Genomic DNA, 14,716 nt, shown 5'->3' on the forward strand with positions numbered 1-14,716 from the left:
TTTGATTGACATATTATAAAACGAAGATCCCTTATACCGTTAGAAATATTCAAAACACCGGAAGTTTTACCCAGTGAACAGGCCTACCGACCAGCGCTTGCGTAGGAGATAAATTTAAATGTCTTTGCTTACGATAGTTCGACTGTTCGTTTGTTTGTTTTTTCATTAGGGTTATGCGCTCTTCATAATTAGTAATAAGAAAAGAAGATTTGTCATGTACATAAATTATTTGTGGCGGCTGAATAAGAAACACAGTGCTGAATTTTGCGACTTTACTTTCTATCAGGAAGAAAATAAGAGAGGGAAAAAGGAGGATATGTGGAAGACGTATTTATTTTGATTGACTTATTATAAAACGAAGATCCCCTATACCGTTAGAAATATTCAAAACACCGGAAGTTTTACCCAGTGAACAGGCCTACCGACCAGCGCTTGCGTAGGAGATAAATTTAAATGTCTTTGCTTACGATAGTTCGACTGTTCGTTTGTTTGTTTTTTCATTAGGGTTATGCGCTCTTCATAATTAGTAATAAGAAAAGAAGATTTGTCATGTACATAAATTATTTGTGGCGGCTGAATAAGAAACACAGTGCTGAATTTTGCGACTTTACTTTAGTTATTCTCCCAACATCTCAAACGTTTGATGAAATAAAAACTACATCTGCTGCCATCTCCAACCAAATAGGAAAATAAGTGACTACCTATGGATTTTCGTTCAAATTCGTGAGAAGGTTAAGAAATCGTCGGGAGTCTAAAGAAAGAAATTGCAAGATGTTAAAATAATGAAAATTTGAAAGACTGAACAACGGAAAGTGGGTTGGTTAGTTTGAGTGGCTAAAACAAAACGGAATCCTTTTTTGGGGGTGGGGGGTGGGGAGAGGAGGTGTGTAACTCTTAAGCACGATCTCAAAAGACTTGCCATACAATCACTTGTTTTATTTAGTAACCCCTTGAAACACAGGTTGTGGCCAGACAGCGTTGACAGAGCTTGAAATGCAAGTATTTGTTTTTTCTTGAGCTTGAGGACTATATCTCTGAAGTGGAGGAATTTTACAGGAAAAACCACAGCGGCCGCAAGTTGCAGTGGCATCACCTCATGTCCAATAGAGTGGTGGGTTGTTTCTTTAATCTCGCTTTATTTCCAGGCTAGGTGCTTCCTTGCTGAACCACAAACTCGGGCCCGTTAATATCGCGAAGTAAATCGGTTCTCCTGGAAATACCATTTTGGTCCCGGAAAGGGAACACTGATTACAGCGGCGTCAGCCCCTTTAAGTCTCCGAGCGTGACATTTCCTGGGACTTCCAGTCAACCTGCCCCTGATGGGCTGTTTCAATTGTTGTTTGTCCAAGAGAGAGATAGTGTTGATGTATTTTTATACCCCAATTATCACATAGTCTCATGGCGGTTTACAATTCTTCTGTGGGGTAAGATCGGACGTCAGCTTATCGGAGATAAAGTCAGTCTTACAACAGGACTGGACCAACCCGTCAAAACTGTCTCAGGGATGTCCCCTTTAGAAGATGTGCCTGTTTAAAGCTTGGTTTACTCTATATCAATATTGTTTTAGCTTTCCCTGTTTTTTCCTGTTGTATAGTCAGTATTTATTTCATTTTAATCTTCATCTCTTTTTTCTTGTTACGATTACCTTCGCCAAGAAGATTGGAAAATTTGACCTCGAAGTAACAACTTTTCAAATGGCTGTGTTGTTCGCCTGGAATGAGGGACCGCACGAAAAGATTGCCTTCGAAAATTTGAGGTCGGTTCAGGGCATCTTGTTATCTTTATTTTGATAAGCAAGAGAAAGCTCACTGCCTTCTTTCTCGTGTTTCTTGTTGTAGGCTTGCCTCTGAACTCCCTGATTCGGAACTTCGAAGAACACTGTGGGTATGTGAACTTAGCAACCTGTAACGATAATCATTTTTCAACACAGTTGCTTTCTCTTGACCAGTCCAGCTCTGGTGGAATAATTTTTTCCCGGCCTCAATAATCGATAACAATCGATGACAGTTGATATCAATAGATACCCGCGCGATTACTTGATTAATAACTTGATTGACAGTTAAGGATAATATCTTTTGATTATCGATTTGTCATTGATTGGCCGATATAAGTAGATGTCAATTAAACTAAGATCAAATTTCCGAAGCTGGATCGATTTTTACTGAACAATTAGGCTGGGGTTTTTTCCTCTTGATTTGACGCACTTTTAGATGAAGGTTATCCTTTTGCGTCTGAAGAACTACTTGTCTTTTACAGTCACTAATTGCCTTCGCCAAGCTCAAACGACAGAGATGAATAAATTAAAGGGGAAGTATCACGCAAATTTGCTGTCATTTCAAAACCTAAAAATGTTTGTCTGTCAGGTAGTCACAAAGAAATAATTGTCAAGTTTGTTATAAATTATCCCCCCATGTAGGGCAATAAAACTGTCGATTAGTGCCTCTGGCCAGAGACAGAGTAGGCCGGTATGGATTAAAACTTGAAAAATGTTAGGCTAATGTTTTTCAAGTTCTCGTATTTTTGTTTCCAAGATGCGCTAGAACAGATCACGAGTTGTTCCTTTCAAGAATTGAGTTGATTTCTTTCCTCTTGTCATTCTAGAAAAATTTCTCAGCTAATTGAAGGTCTTATTTCACCACTTTTAACAAAAGATACCAAAAACCCCATGATACTTCCCCTTTAATTTCTTTTGATTCACTCCCCTAAGCCTCGTAGCCAAGCTAGAAATTTAATATTATTGAAATTGGTCTGTTATCCTCTCCTTGCATTTTTCTTCGCCAAATCAAACCAGTCAGGTGTTATTTGGATCTGTAATTTTTCAGTGGTGATATTTTCCCCGCGTTTACTGCTATTTTGCAACGTCATCTTCAGAGTTTTGTTCTGATTCTGACATCCCTGTTAGACTATAACGGAAACTTCATTGAGGGTTTATAACAAAGGTACATGAGAATGATGTATTATTCAGTGAATGACACAGGCAACCTCGGAAAAAAGGAATTCCGAGTGCTCCTTTCAGGAGTCGAATCTAAGACCTTCGATTACTAGTGCGGAAGCTCTACCACTGAGCTACAGGGACGAGTTGAATAAAACTTAACGGCAGGCGTAAATGCTATTGTCAGACGTTAAAATACTGAATGTGACTGGGATGAAGGTCTGGCGTTAGCAGTTACGCTCCACGTTAAATTTTATGCAACTCACCCCAGGAGACTCGTGGGAGCTAAGGCCATTGAACTAGGTTCATTGGACAAACATCCTGGATACTGCTAGGATTTAAATGTCAATGTGTGGCACATGTGCAATGGGATAAATGTGCCACACATTGACATCCAAATCCTAGTAGATTTTTATCGCCTTTCTCTTACTCCATGTTGGTCTACCTTGTTTCAGGAAGCGATTGTCAAGATCATGAAGATGAGAAAGAGAATCACGAATGCCGCCCTTCAAACAGAACTGGTTGAAATTCTTAAAAACATGTTCATTCCTCAGAAGAAGATGATCAAAGAGCAAATCGAGTGGCTTATAGACCACAAGTATCTCAGGCGAGAAGAGGAAGACATTAACACTTTCTTGTACGTGGTATAACGAACGAAGGAGGACAAGTCTTAATCCTTTAACATTCAAATAGTATCTTAGCTGGAGATTAAAATTTCAAATTTCTCGGACTGGTGGAATAACTGTTCGACAGCTTCTTGGCCATCGTAGCTGGTGGACACACGGTGCAACATTGCTTTCATCATTGCACCAATGTAGCGCCAATGTTGCCTGCAATATTGTATGGAATGGCCACACGGGGTTGCGCGCACATTTCATACAACGTCACTCGCAATATTGCAACGTGTGTGCCGGCCTTTATTGGCGCGAAGCAGAAGCCATAATCACCGGTCGCTCTACCAATCCCTTATGTTACCTAGGCTCATGTAGTGACGTGTGTTTAAGCCTTACTTGCAACACGCACATTCCTGTCACCGTGCTAAACTATTTTCCATATCATTCTAATACTATAATCCGGTCAGGAGCTTTTCCTCATTTTTTTTTTCTCAGCAGTCTGCAACTGAGCACCCATCAGTTCCTATTTCATACCCTTTGTCAGTTGAGGGTTGCTCTCCATTGAGCAAAACATTTTCCGTTGTAAGTTCCAGAAACTTTCCGAGTCAAATAAAAAGGCTTTTCCTCATCCTTTCCGCTTCCGAAATTTTGGCTAAATGGATGTGTCACATGACGGACGTCCAGGATGTGTCACGGAATCCGTCACGTGAAACCGTTGACTGTCCGAGGTTTACCAACAGCCGGCCATAGCCTAACTGGGGACCCCTCGGGGGGTCCCCCTCGGATCACCCCTCGGTAGTTTAGGCACTCTCCCTAGATTGCGCTTGCCTTGACAAACCGCAAGATGGCGGGAGTTCGATCGAAGAAGCGAAGAGTTTCGAAAATCCCACGGAAAAATGGGGGATTGTGAACAGTCTAGGATTTTGCAGGATTGTACAGTACTCAGAGTTCACACCATACAGTCCAGCCGTTTAAGCAAGGGATGAAACATCTGTCTTACTATTTTTGCTGGTAAGATCTTGATTTTCCCACTGAATTTCCTCGCTCAAGTTTATAAGTAGATGGCATAAGATGCTGATGGCGATCATGGCGGGCCTGATCGCGAGTGCAAAGGTGGATGAATGAACAAACTTTTCCAAACGCCTTCTATTCGAAAAGCTTTGTTAGCTTTGCGTTTTGACACAACAAGCAATAGTCAATAGGGCCAGAACATGGCAAAGTGATACTGATATATTCCTGTAGCCATTAATTTTTGAGGCTTAAGCTTAACTCTATACTCGTTGACTCGCCAAAACTACGGTAAGTTTGACGTTTTGGCCGACAATTCACCTCTGAAACAGCAACCTCTACCTGAATTTGCTGGATATGGCCTTTAAGTTAATTCCCTCACGTCCTAATTCTTTCCGAAGGCGTATGCATATCAAGCTTTTCACTCTTGAATTGTTTGGGAGTAGTGGAAGGGAGGGGGGTTTAAGTGGGTGGTGGGGTGGGGGGGGGGGGGGTGGTGGAGGGCTAACAAGCTAAAACTACTGTATTAAAGTATGAGACTTTGGCAGACTATTCACCTCTGAAACTCTGCTTGAATTTGTTGGATATGGCTTTTAAATAGTCCCTTTCACCCAAATAATGGCTGTGTGGGAGACTAACTTGTAAATGGCTAGTTATTTGAGTATTGTATGGCTAAAGTTAGTGACGTCTGTAACTGCAATTTCCACTGTAATGTGAGCCCATCTTGAAATTGCGTCCCTGGAAACTTGTCTATGAGGGAGAAACCATAGTCTAGTAATAAATTATGGTCATTGGAATTATGGAACTGGCCAAAAATCAAATGTTGTTGCTAGTGCAGATTTCTTTGTATTAAACCTAACTGGATACCATAATGTCACTGAATGAATCTCAAAAATCTCAAAAGGCAATCAAAAATATCAAAAATATATTAAGGCTTGTGATTCAGACTTTTATCCACTGGAAAGCACTATAATTATCTTTTCAGTTGTAAACATCTAGGACAGAAAAAAAGGATATCATTGTTGTTAACAATGGAAAGTCAAGCTTAAAGAAGCAAAGTCACTTATTTTTAGTGTCACTTTGAATTGCAAAAAAGTATATTTTTATCAATAAAAACTTTAAAATATTGATCCACTTTTGTTGACAATTAATCCAACAATGCACGGGAATACTTAGTATTAATTATCTCCGGCTGCAGATGGCCAGGATGAAAATTCATAATGGACAGCGGAGTAAAAAATTGACCAATTCTTTTTTAGATCTTTCCTTGTACTGGGAAACACAGCTGAAACTTATCAAGGCTCGTTCCTCGCTCAAGAGTTAATCACTTGATATTTGTTTCTTGGAGCACAAAGAAAAATACTATTTTTTGGTCAGAGCAATTATGCATTGTGGGTACATGAACTTTGTCAAAACCTTGTACAGCTTCCACCAAAACATAGCAGAATGCCTGTAACAATGCCCCTTTAACATCACAGTGGCAGTTCAAAAATTGTACAACGGATTGGCCTCAAAAGTAAAGTTCAGCATATACAGTAGTGGCATAAAGATGTCATGTAATTTTGCTGTACCCATGCACTGAAAAGCCCCAACTGGGGAAGAAAATTGATACAGGGACATGCGCTCACACGAATTGGTACCCTCAGCCGAGATTAAGCTGGTTCATGGCCCTGTCATCACCTGTTTAAATTAATGCATCTCCGTCTTTTGGATATTTATTAAGATTCTATTGTGGTTCTTACAACAGTAAAAATATATTTAAAAATAACCACTTACTGATGATGCTTGTTCTCCATTGTTTTTTTAGTTAGTACATAGTAATGTCACTGCCCTGGTGAAAATCTGTGGAGGATCTTCAAAGATCTTCAAGGATCCTCCAAGATCTGCAAAGATCTGCAAAGGTCTTCTAAAGATCCTTGAAGACAAGGATCTTTTAAAGATCCTCACAGATCCTAGAGGATTTCTTGAGGATCCTATAAAGATCTCTTGAAGATCCTGATGAGGATCCTTTCAAAGATCTTCTAAAAGATCTTGCAGGATCCTCAGAGATTTCATTAGGATCCTACAGGATCTTGAAAAAGATCCTTTAAAGGATCCTTTCAAAGATCTTTGTCAGGATCCTTAAGGATCCTCAAGGATATGATGAGGATCTTACAAGGGTCTTGTAAAGAACTGTCCAAGGATCCTCCAAAGATCTTTATTAGGATCCTTAAGGATCCTCAAGGGTCTTACAAGGTTCTTAAAAAGATCTTAGAAGGATCCTATAAAAGATCTTTGTCAGGATCCTTAAGGATCCTCAAGGATATGATGAAGATCTTACAAGGTTCTTGGTAAGAACTGTTCAAGGATCTTCCAAAGATCTTTGTCAGGATCCTTAAGGATCCTCAAGGGTCTTACAAGGTTCTTAAAAAGATCTTATGGGGATCCTATAAAAGATCTTTGTCAGGATCCTTAAGGATCCTCAAAGATCTGATGAGGATCTTACAAGGTTCTTGTTAAGAACTGTTCAAGGATCTTTCAAAGATCTTTTTCAGGATCCTCAAGGGTCTTAAGAGGTTCTTTAAAAGATCTTTAGAGGATCCTATAAAAGATTTTTGTCAGGATCCTTAAGGATCCTCAAGGATCTGATGAGGATCTCACAATGATCTTCAAAGGATCCTATGAGGGATCCTTGAAAAATCTTTGTCAGGATCCTTAGGAATCTTCGAAGGTTTGATGAGGATCTTACAAGGATCTTAAAGGGATCCTATTTTATCTCTTTCAAAGAACTTTCCCAAAATCCTTAACAGTCATCATGGATCTGATGAGAATCTTAGAAGGATTTAAAGAAGATCCTTTCAAGTAGACAAAGAGGATCTTAGAAAGATTTTTGAGGATCCTTTCCATGATTTTTGTCAGGATCCTTAAGGCTATAATTATTATTGAATGATCTTACAAGGATCTTTAGACAAACTTGTAATGAGAATCTTATCAGTTTGTTAGAGAGAACTTTGCAAATCATGGTCTTGTGATTAACCAAAATATAGAATAATAAACAATTCACTAAAAAATAATTGGGGCTGCTTTGGAACCAAACAGGCTAATTGTACCAATTTTGCAGTCGTGGATGAAATCACCTTTCAATCATGCATAAACCATACACCGTCACATGGCAATGCAGTTATAAACCTCACCTCAAAGGCAACAGAACTAAATATTTTTTTCTTGCAAAGAAAGTGATCAGCCACATAAAATCTCAACAAAACAAGATTTCCTGGGTCTACAAATATTTTCACAAAATGCGAAGACAAGCAATGACTGAAAATCTCTTTCTTTGACTTTGACAACACAAGAAGCTAAAGGACGAAACTTTACAACATTAGATTGTGATCAGTCGATTCAATATTAATTTTTGTGATTTTTGGAGCTGCAATGGGCCAATACTGTGGAATTTTCAGGTAACAACTGATGTTAGCCATATCCATGCATGAGTTATATTTTATTCCTATTTTACTTGATAGGAAAAAAAATAGAGAATCTATTTTATTTGTGTTTTATTTTTAATTTTAAGCCTATTTTAAAGCAAGATAGAACAAGGTGTTCTATTTTATTACTATTTTCTCATAACAAACTGAAAAATAGCCTGTAAAACAGCCTGTAATCCTATATCACTATTGCTCAATAACATAGTAACACACTGTTTTATTTATATTTTTTCTACAAATAGGATAGGCAATGGCCAGTTAGATTGTCTGTATCACATGTTGTATGTACATATTTTGTATACACCAAGGGAAACTTCATCTTCCTAATCTAAGGTGAAGTTACTATTTGTATTCATCATTGTTGATGTATACACCGTCAATGTTGAGCCATATAAAAAAGACAAATGCATGATGTATACTTATTGCATGTGCACTTTTTTACTCAATCTAACAATTACATATACCAGGTACTTCTTTGCAATAAACTTATAAACTTTAAGCTTATGTATGCAATAATAACAAATGGTTTAGAAGAAAGAGCAAGGATGTACTTATTTTCTATACCACAAGATTGAGCTGTATTTTTGTTATTTTAATTGGGCAAATAAACACATAAAACCAAGATGAGCAACTGATATTAGTATTTGTAACTGGCCTGCTTTCCAGGAAAAGCTTTAATAAAAAAAAATGAAGCTTATATTAAACTTGACTTACATGTAGTACATGTCACTGAAATGCATTTGCGAAAACAATATTACATTCAGACCTTCTTTGATGGATCTCGACTCCATTTGATGCCAAAAAGAACAACAATGCTTTCAATCATAATTCCTACAACTTTCATGCACAGTGCTAGCTTTTAAAATGAGCAAGAAAACGTGGGGTCACAGCAACACTGGCAGCCATCTTGGATTTCATTCAGACTGGGTAGTCTGGGCACGAACAAGGCCATTTTGGTCAGCAGATAAGCCACTGCAGGCTCGCGGAAAAGACCGTTTCATTTTCGATTTAGGCGGAATATTCAAGAAAACAGGAGACATTTTCCGTGGATTTTTACCTCTGTGAAGCTTCAAAATGTTGGGTTCAAGCAAAAAAATGTGGATAACTACTTTTAGCAAGAGGTAAGCTTTGAAATCAATAATTTTGATGAAAAAGACTGCATGAAAATGTGTGATTTTATAGATCGTCTATATATGGGAATTTCGAATGCATGTGCTTCTTGAATCTTATTTGAGCTTAACTGCAAATTCGAGATTGTTAAGGTAAACATTCCCTATTTATTTTTGTTATACATGTAAAGCCTTTGCAAACGTTTTTACAGAGTAATTTGTAGCCAGGTTGTTATCATGTCTTGGTATAAGCTGAAGACATAGTGATCTTGGTTTCATTGACATTGCATGAAGATCTGGAGTTCATGATCAACTTCTTGGAGTGTATAAGCTTATATTTTCTGTAGCACCATGAGTTAAAGGTCGGATACCCTTGTTTTGCTCAGAAATCAACAAGATTGTTACAGATGAGAAGCTCACTGAAACATGTGTCTAAAAGCGTATACTTGGCACTGCCCAGATCACTGAGTGACCACTGGTCACTCAGAAGAACTGACTTAAATGCACTTTTTTCTGTTGTACTGCAGATTTTCAGCTCAATAATGTTGTCAAGGCTGATACTCAATCATGCAGCTTCAGAGTCAAGTCAGCAAATCCTGCTCAATAAGCTAAGTCACTTATGACCGTTGGACTCTATTTGAACTGATTTGATTTTGTTGCAAATCGTGACTTCTGCTACTCCTACTGAGAAACAATAATTATTACCAAATAAACTTTTGTAACTTGCATAATGGAGTATTGGTCATTACTTGATATCATATACATGTACATGAAGTTGAAAACAGCAAGGGTACAATCAATCTTTTTTTTTTTTTACGAAATATCCAATCATTTTTCTTTTTTTTATTTAGCACTTCCCCTGAACCTTTACAAAATTCAAGACAAAGCCATTTTCTGAATGTTTCTTTCGTGAGAAGTTTACTGTGAAATTGTTTTTCGCTGTTACTTGTTTGTAGCTCTGGCTGTGGATACGGTCTGTGAATGACAAATTTATATTGTGTGTAATGCATGTAATTAACCATCCAGATATAGTTAGGTGCAGGAATATATGAAGTATTGACCATGAAATCATTTGCAGTGGCAAATGCTACAACTAATTAAAACACATGAACTATGATAATTCTAGGCTTAGAACAAGGATTTAAACCATCACCTATTTTCAACCTACATGTATTTTATAGCTATTTTATTTCTGGATCTATAAACCAGCAGAGTGCTATTTTAACCCTATTTTAACCTGCATGACATACATTTAATGCCCTAGTTTAAACCTGTTTTAAAGGTATTTTTGTACCATTTTCCCTTTTTTCCCCATTAAATTATCCCTGTTTTATGTTTATTTTAAGCCTCTTTAAGCCAGGCTGAATAGGTTCTTATATATTTAGGTATTAAAATGCCCAATTTCAGCCTGTAGGTTCTTAAATCACTAGGTTCTTATACGTGGGTTTTAACCGTATTTTCAATTTTGTCAAAATTCACATTCATTAGAGTGAATGATTTCTTTTAATTTTCAATGTAACATAAATGCATAACTGTTACAAATTTATTGAAGGGTATTATTTTGATAGCTGACATTGTACTAGGCACTGTAGGCAACATTTTCTTTTAACTTGTCATCCAACCATGTAAAAGTGTTGTTGTGGATGCTACCACCCTGTTGCAAGTTGTGATAACATTGTACATTGAAGTAGACATTAGTTCAACTTTGTACAGCACGTTTCTGCAGCTTGCAACACCGGTTGCAATACATGTAGGTATAACAATGTCTTTCAACTTTCAAGTCATAACAATGTTGTGCTACAGCTTGAAAGAAAAATAATTAATGCTGTCTGTATTTCTCATCCTTTATTCGTAGTAATTTTTTTCATGTCTTTCTGCATGTAAGTGGCCTCATTTTCATGACAACAAAGGGCTCACACAAAAGGAAGAAATAAGAAGAAAAAGAACAAGTTTGCGTTATTAGACATTTTTACCCTTTTTTTTAGATTTTTACATTTTGCATTAACTGTTGTGTTTCATGGTAAGGGATTGATGATTTTAAACCATGAGATTTTTACAAGTGTAAAACATCAAAGATCTATTTGTAAAAAGATGAGAATAATCTGAGAAATAAAGTACATTTGGCATAAAATTTACTGCTTGTTAAATAGGATACTTATTTTGTGCATGAAAATTAAGAGTATTGTGAGAGATGCACAAAAGGATCTTTCTACCATTTTTCGGAAAATCCCTGAGTAGTTACGATCCTTGAGAATTTGTGCAGAAACCTTGAGAAGATCCTTCACATCCCTTCCTTGCAAAAATCCTTAAACATCCTTCAGGATCTTTGAAAATTTTTTACTATCCTTGCAAGAAACTGAAGGATCTTTAATAGCAGAACCCTATAACGTTCCATCAGGTCCCAGCAAGGCTCCTACAAGGACCAAGAAGAATCCTGCAAAGCCCCTGTCAAGATCCATAAGGTCCCTGCAAAGAACCTTTAAGATCCTTCAGGATCTTTTTAGGTTTTTTGATGATCCTAAGAGAACCTGAACCTGAAGGATCTTAGCAGGACCCTGTAAGGATCCATCAGGTCCCTTTAAGGATCCTACAGTTCAAGGACCATGAAGAATCCTGCTAATGCCCTGTTAAGATCCTTCAGTTCCCAGAAAGATCCTTCAGGTCCCTGCAAAGATCCATTAAGATCCTTAAGGATCTTTAAAGATCTACTTAAGGATCTTTTGTGGATCTTTTTGAGGATCTTTAAGGATCTTGATTTGTTATCTTCAAAGATCTTGCAGGATCTTGTAAGAACCTTGAAGTCCCTGCAAAGATCCTTCAGGTCCCTGCAAAGATCCGTTAAGATCCTTCAGGATCTTTGCAGATTTTTATAAAGATCCTTACAAGAACCTTAAGGATCTTGGCAGGATCCTGTGAGGATCCTTAAGGTTCCTCCTACAGGATCCTGCAAGATCTTGCAGGATCTTGTAAGAACCTTGAAGTCCCTGCAAAGATCCTTCAGGTCCCTGCAAAGATCCTTGAGGATCCTGCAGGATCTTTGCAGATTAAGCAAGATCCTTGCTGGATCTTGCAGGATCTAAACAGGATCCTGAAGGATCTTTGCAGGGCCCTGTGAGGATCCTAAAGGTTCCTGCTAAGTTCCTACCGGATCCTGTTAAGATCCAGCGAGGATCTTGCATAATCTGCAAAGATCTTGCAGGATCCTCAAGGATCTTTGCAGGGACCTGAAGGATCTTTGCAGGGACTTCAAGGTTCTTACAAGATCCTGCAAGATCTTTGAGGACATGAATCAAGATCCTTAAAGATCCTCAAAAAGATCCACAAAAGATCCTCATGTGGATCTTTAAAGATCCTCAAGGATCTTAAAAAGATTTTCACCAGGGTGAAGCCCAAAGTTGTGGTTATTGGTGCAGGGATAGCAGGACTGTCGGCTGCAAGTAAGCTGTACCAGTCTGGGAAAGCTGAGGTGTGTGTCTTAGAGGTAAGTCAGCGAGTTGGCGGTAGAATTCACACTGGCAAAATTGGAGACAATCAGGTGGAGTTTGGTGCTGCATGGATACACGGCACAATTGCAAATCCTATATTTGACCTGGCCTGTGACTTGCAACTGCTAAGCAAGGCAGATATAAACAAGAAATGGGTGAATGAAAACAGCAGAGAAAAACCAAATATTGGCAATCAACTGCGCTGGAATATTGATGACCAGCTTGTTACAGAGGTTTGGAATGTCTTTTATAACCTTATCTCAGAGACTGAAGATCTGTCAAAGATGGAAAGTTTTGCTAAAGATGTGAAGGGTGGTTCTAGTATGACAGTTGGTGATTATTTGAGCCAAGGTTTTCAATCTTATCTTGAATCATGCAACTGTACCTCAGATACCCCAGAAATTAAAGCACTAAAGCAAAACTTGTTTTCATTTTTCCAAGAAAGAGAATGCAATTCCACTGGTACTAATTCCTTGAGTGATTTAAACCTTGAAGAATTTGGCGAGTATATTTACTTAGATGGCTCGGATTTCTGCCCTGTTCCTAGTGGTTATAACAACATTGTGAAAGCATTGCAAGCAAAGCTTATCATCAGCTGTGTTCATGTTAACCACGAGGTGACAGAAATAAAGTGGACAGCTTGTGATGAGTCAGAGACTCCAAATGGCAATCATCCAGTGAACGTTGTCTGTAGTAATGGCAAATCATTTGAAGCCGATCATGTCATACTGACAGTCTCTCTTGGTGTCCTCAAAGAAAAGTATTTGTCCTTGTTTTGTCCCCCATTGCCCATTGACAAAATCAATGCTATCTGTCATCTTGGTTTTGGGTACGTAGGCAAGATTTTTCTTGAATTTGAGGAACGCTTTTGGGCTTCAGAAGAGTATAACATTCATGTAGTTTGGGAAGACAGTGGCAAAAATGAAGTACATGTAGATGATGTTGAACATGAATTAAACCATATAGAGTGTGATGTGGGTGCAGAAACATTAAATTGTCCATGGATCCGCCGACTTTATTCATTTTACACTACTTGTCCTGGGTCGAATGTTCTGATGGCTTGGTTTCAAGGCAATGAATCATCTCACATTGAAAGCATTCCCCCTGAAAAAGTGGGACAGCTCTGTATTGCAGTTATCAAGAAGTGCACTGCTCTGAATTCTTTGCCACGCCTTGTAAATGTTCATATAACACAGTGGGTAACAAGCCCATGGACAAGGGGGTCATATTCATTTTTGTCTCGAGAGGCCAGGGGAAGTGACTTTGACTGCCTTGCCTCACCCCTCCCCTATGGGTCTGATGGTGAGAAGGGTATCCCTGCTCTTCAGTTAATGTTTGCAGGCGAGGCAACACACCGTCAGTTTTATGGGACTGTTCATGGAGCTTATTTGACAGGCCTTAGAGAAGCAGAGAGGCTTTTAAAATACTGTACTTAAACAACTAAGAAAAAATGTTGTGCATTTGAATTTTCACCCTCTGTAGTTGAATTTATATAATATTACTGTTGTGTTCTACTTTCGTTTGCTTGTCATACTCAGTTTGTGAGCTCTGCTGCTCTGCAACAACTAGAGAATTATAATGTGGACATGTAACTGCATTGCTATAGCATTCTTGCAGTGTATTGTATAGTCTGTCTTTAAGTATTATTTGCAAGTTTTAATTTTGCATTTACAACTGAAGAAGGGCGAGAAGAACATCACTTCTCATTGAGGATAACTGATAAACAAAATGCATCAGAAATGAATGAATGGATTAATGAATGACCTAATGAACGAAGAAATAAATGAATGAATGAATGAATGAGTGAATGAATGAATGAATGAGTGAATGAATGAATGAATGAATGAATGAATGAATGAATGAATGAATGAATGAATGAATGAATGAATGAATGAATGAATGAATAAATTAATGAATGATTTCGTGAATAACAAGAATTAATTTTTGCCCCAAATTACGTTTCATTTTGCCCCATATATAATGAATTGAGTTAACTCAAATTTGAGAGGTGCACAAAAGCAACACAATGAAATGTTCGTACAATTTTGACAAGGGAGTAAAAACGGAGTTGCCATGTGTATATGCTGAGGTTAAAATTTGTTTT

General features: G+C 37.9%; 4 protein-coding genes across 13 annotated transcripts in view; 3 read left to right on the plus strand and 1 right to left on the minus strand.

The window, feature by feature from the left end:
- LOC146455921 (uncharacterized) overlaps positions 1-14,716 on the minus strand; it is a 416,007-nt gene that overhangs the window by 341,415 nt on the left and 59,876 nt on the right. The window lies entirely within an intron of this gene.
- LOC146455929 (uncharacterized) overlaps positions 1-14,716 on the plus strand; it is a 364,345-nt gene that overhangs the window by 244,171 nt on the left and 105,458 nt on the right. The window lies entirely within an intron of this gene.
- LOC146455940 (cullin-5-like) overlaps positions 1,680-14,716 on the plus strand; it is a 40,326-nt gene continuing 27,289 nt past the window's right edge. Inside the window, exons 1-2 of the mRNA XM_085093678.1 lie at positions 1,680-1,756; positions 1,839-1,884. Coding sequence (XP_084949804.1) covers positions 1,695-1,756; positions 1,839-1,884 — 108 coding nt within the window. The 5' untranslated portion in view covers positions 1,680-1,694. The remainder of the gene's footprint in view (positions 1,757-1,838; positions 1,885-14,716) is intronic.
- Positions 3,406-14,714, plus strand: LOC146455941 (peroxisomal N(1)-acetyl-spermine/spermidine oxidase-like). The gene is made up of 2 exons (XM_085093688.1): positions 3,406-3,576; positions 12,477-14,714. Exons 1-2 carry the CDS (start codon positions 3,406-3,408, stop codon positions 14,046-14,048), a joined length of 1,743 nt encoding a protein of 580 aa, XP_084949814.1. The 3' UTR covers positions 14,049-14,714.

This window comes from Pavona decussata, unplaced genomic scaffold, assembly GCF_977016875.1.
Source record: "Pavona decussata unplaced genomic scaffold, jaPavDecu1.1 SCAFFOLD_265, whole genome shotgun sequence".
NCBI classification, from domain to species: Eukaryota; Metazoa; Cnidaria; class Anthozoa; order Scleractinia; family Agariciidae; genus Pavona; species Pavona decussata.

Coding starts and splice junctions, on each gene's coding strand:
- LOC146455941 (XM_085093688.1), top strand. CDS start 3,406: ATGAAGATGAGAAAGAGAATCACGAATGCCGCCCTTCAAACAGAACTG. Junction 3,577..12,476: donor TTAACACTTTCTTGTACGTG/GTATAACGAACG, acceptor GGATCTTTAAAG/ATCCTCAAGGATCTTAAAAA.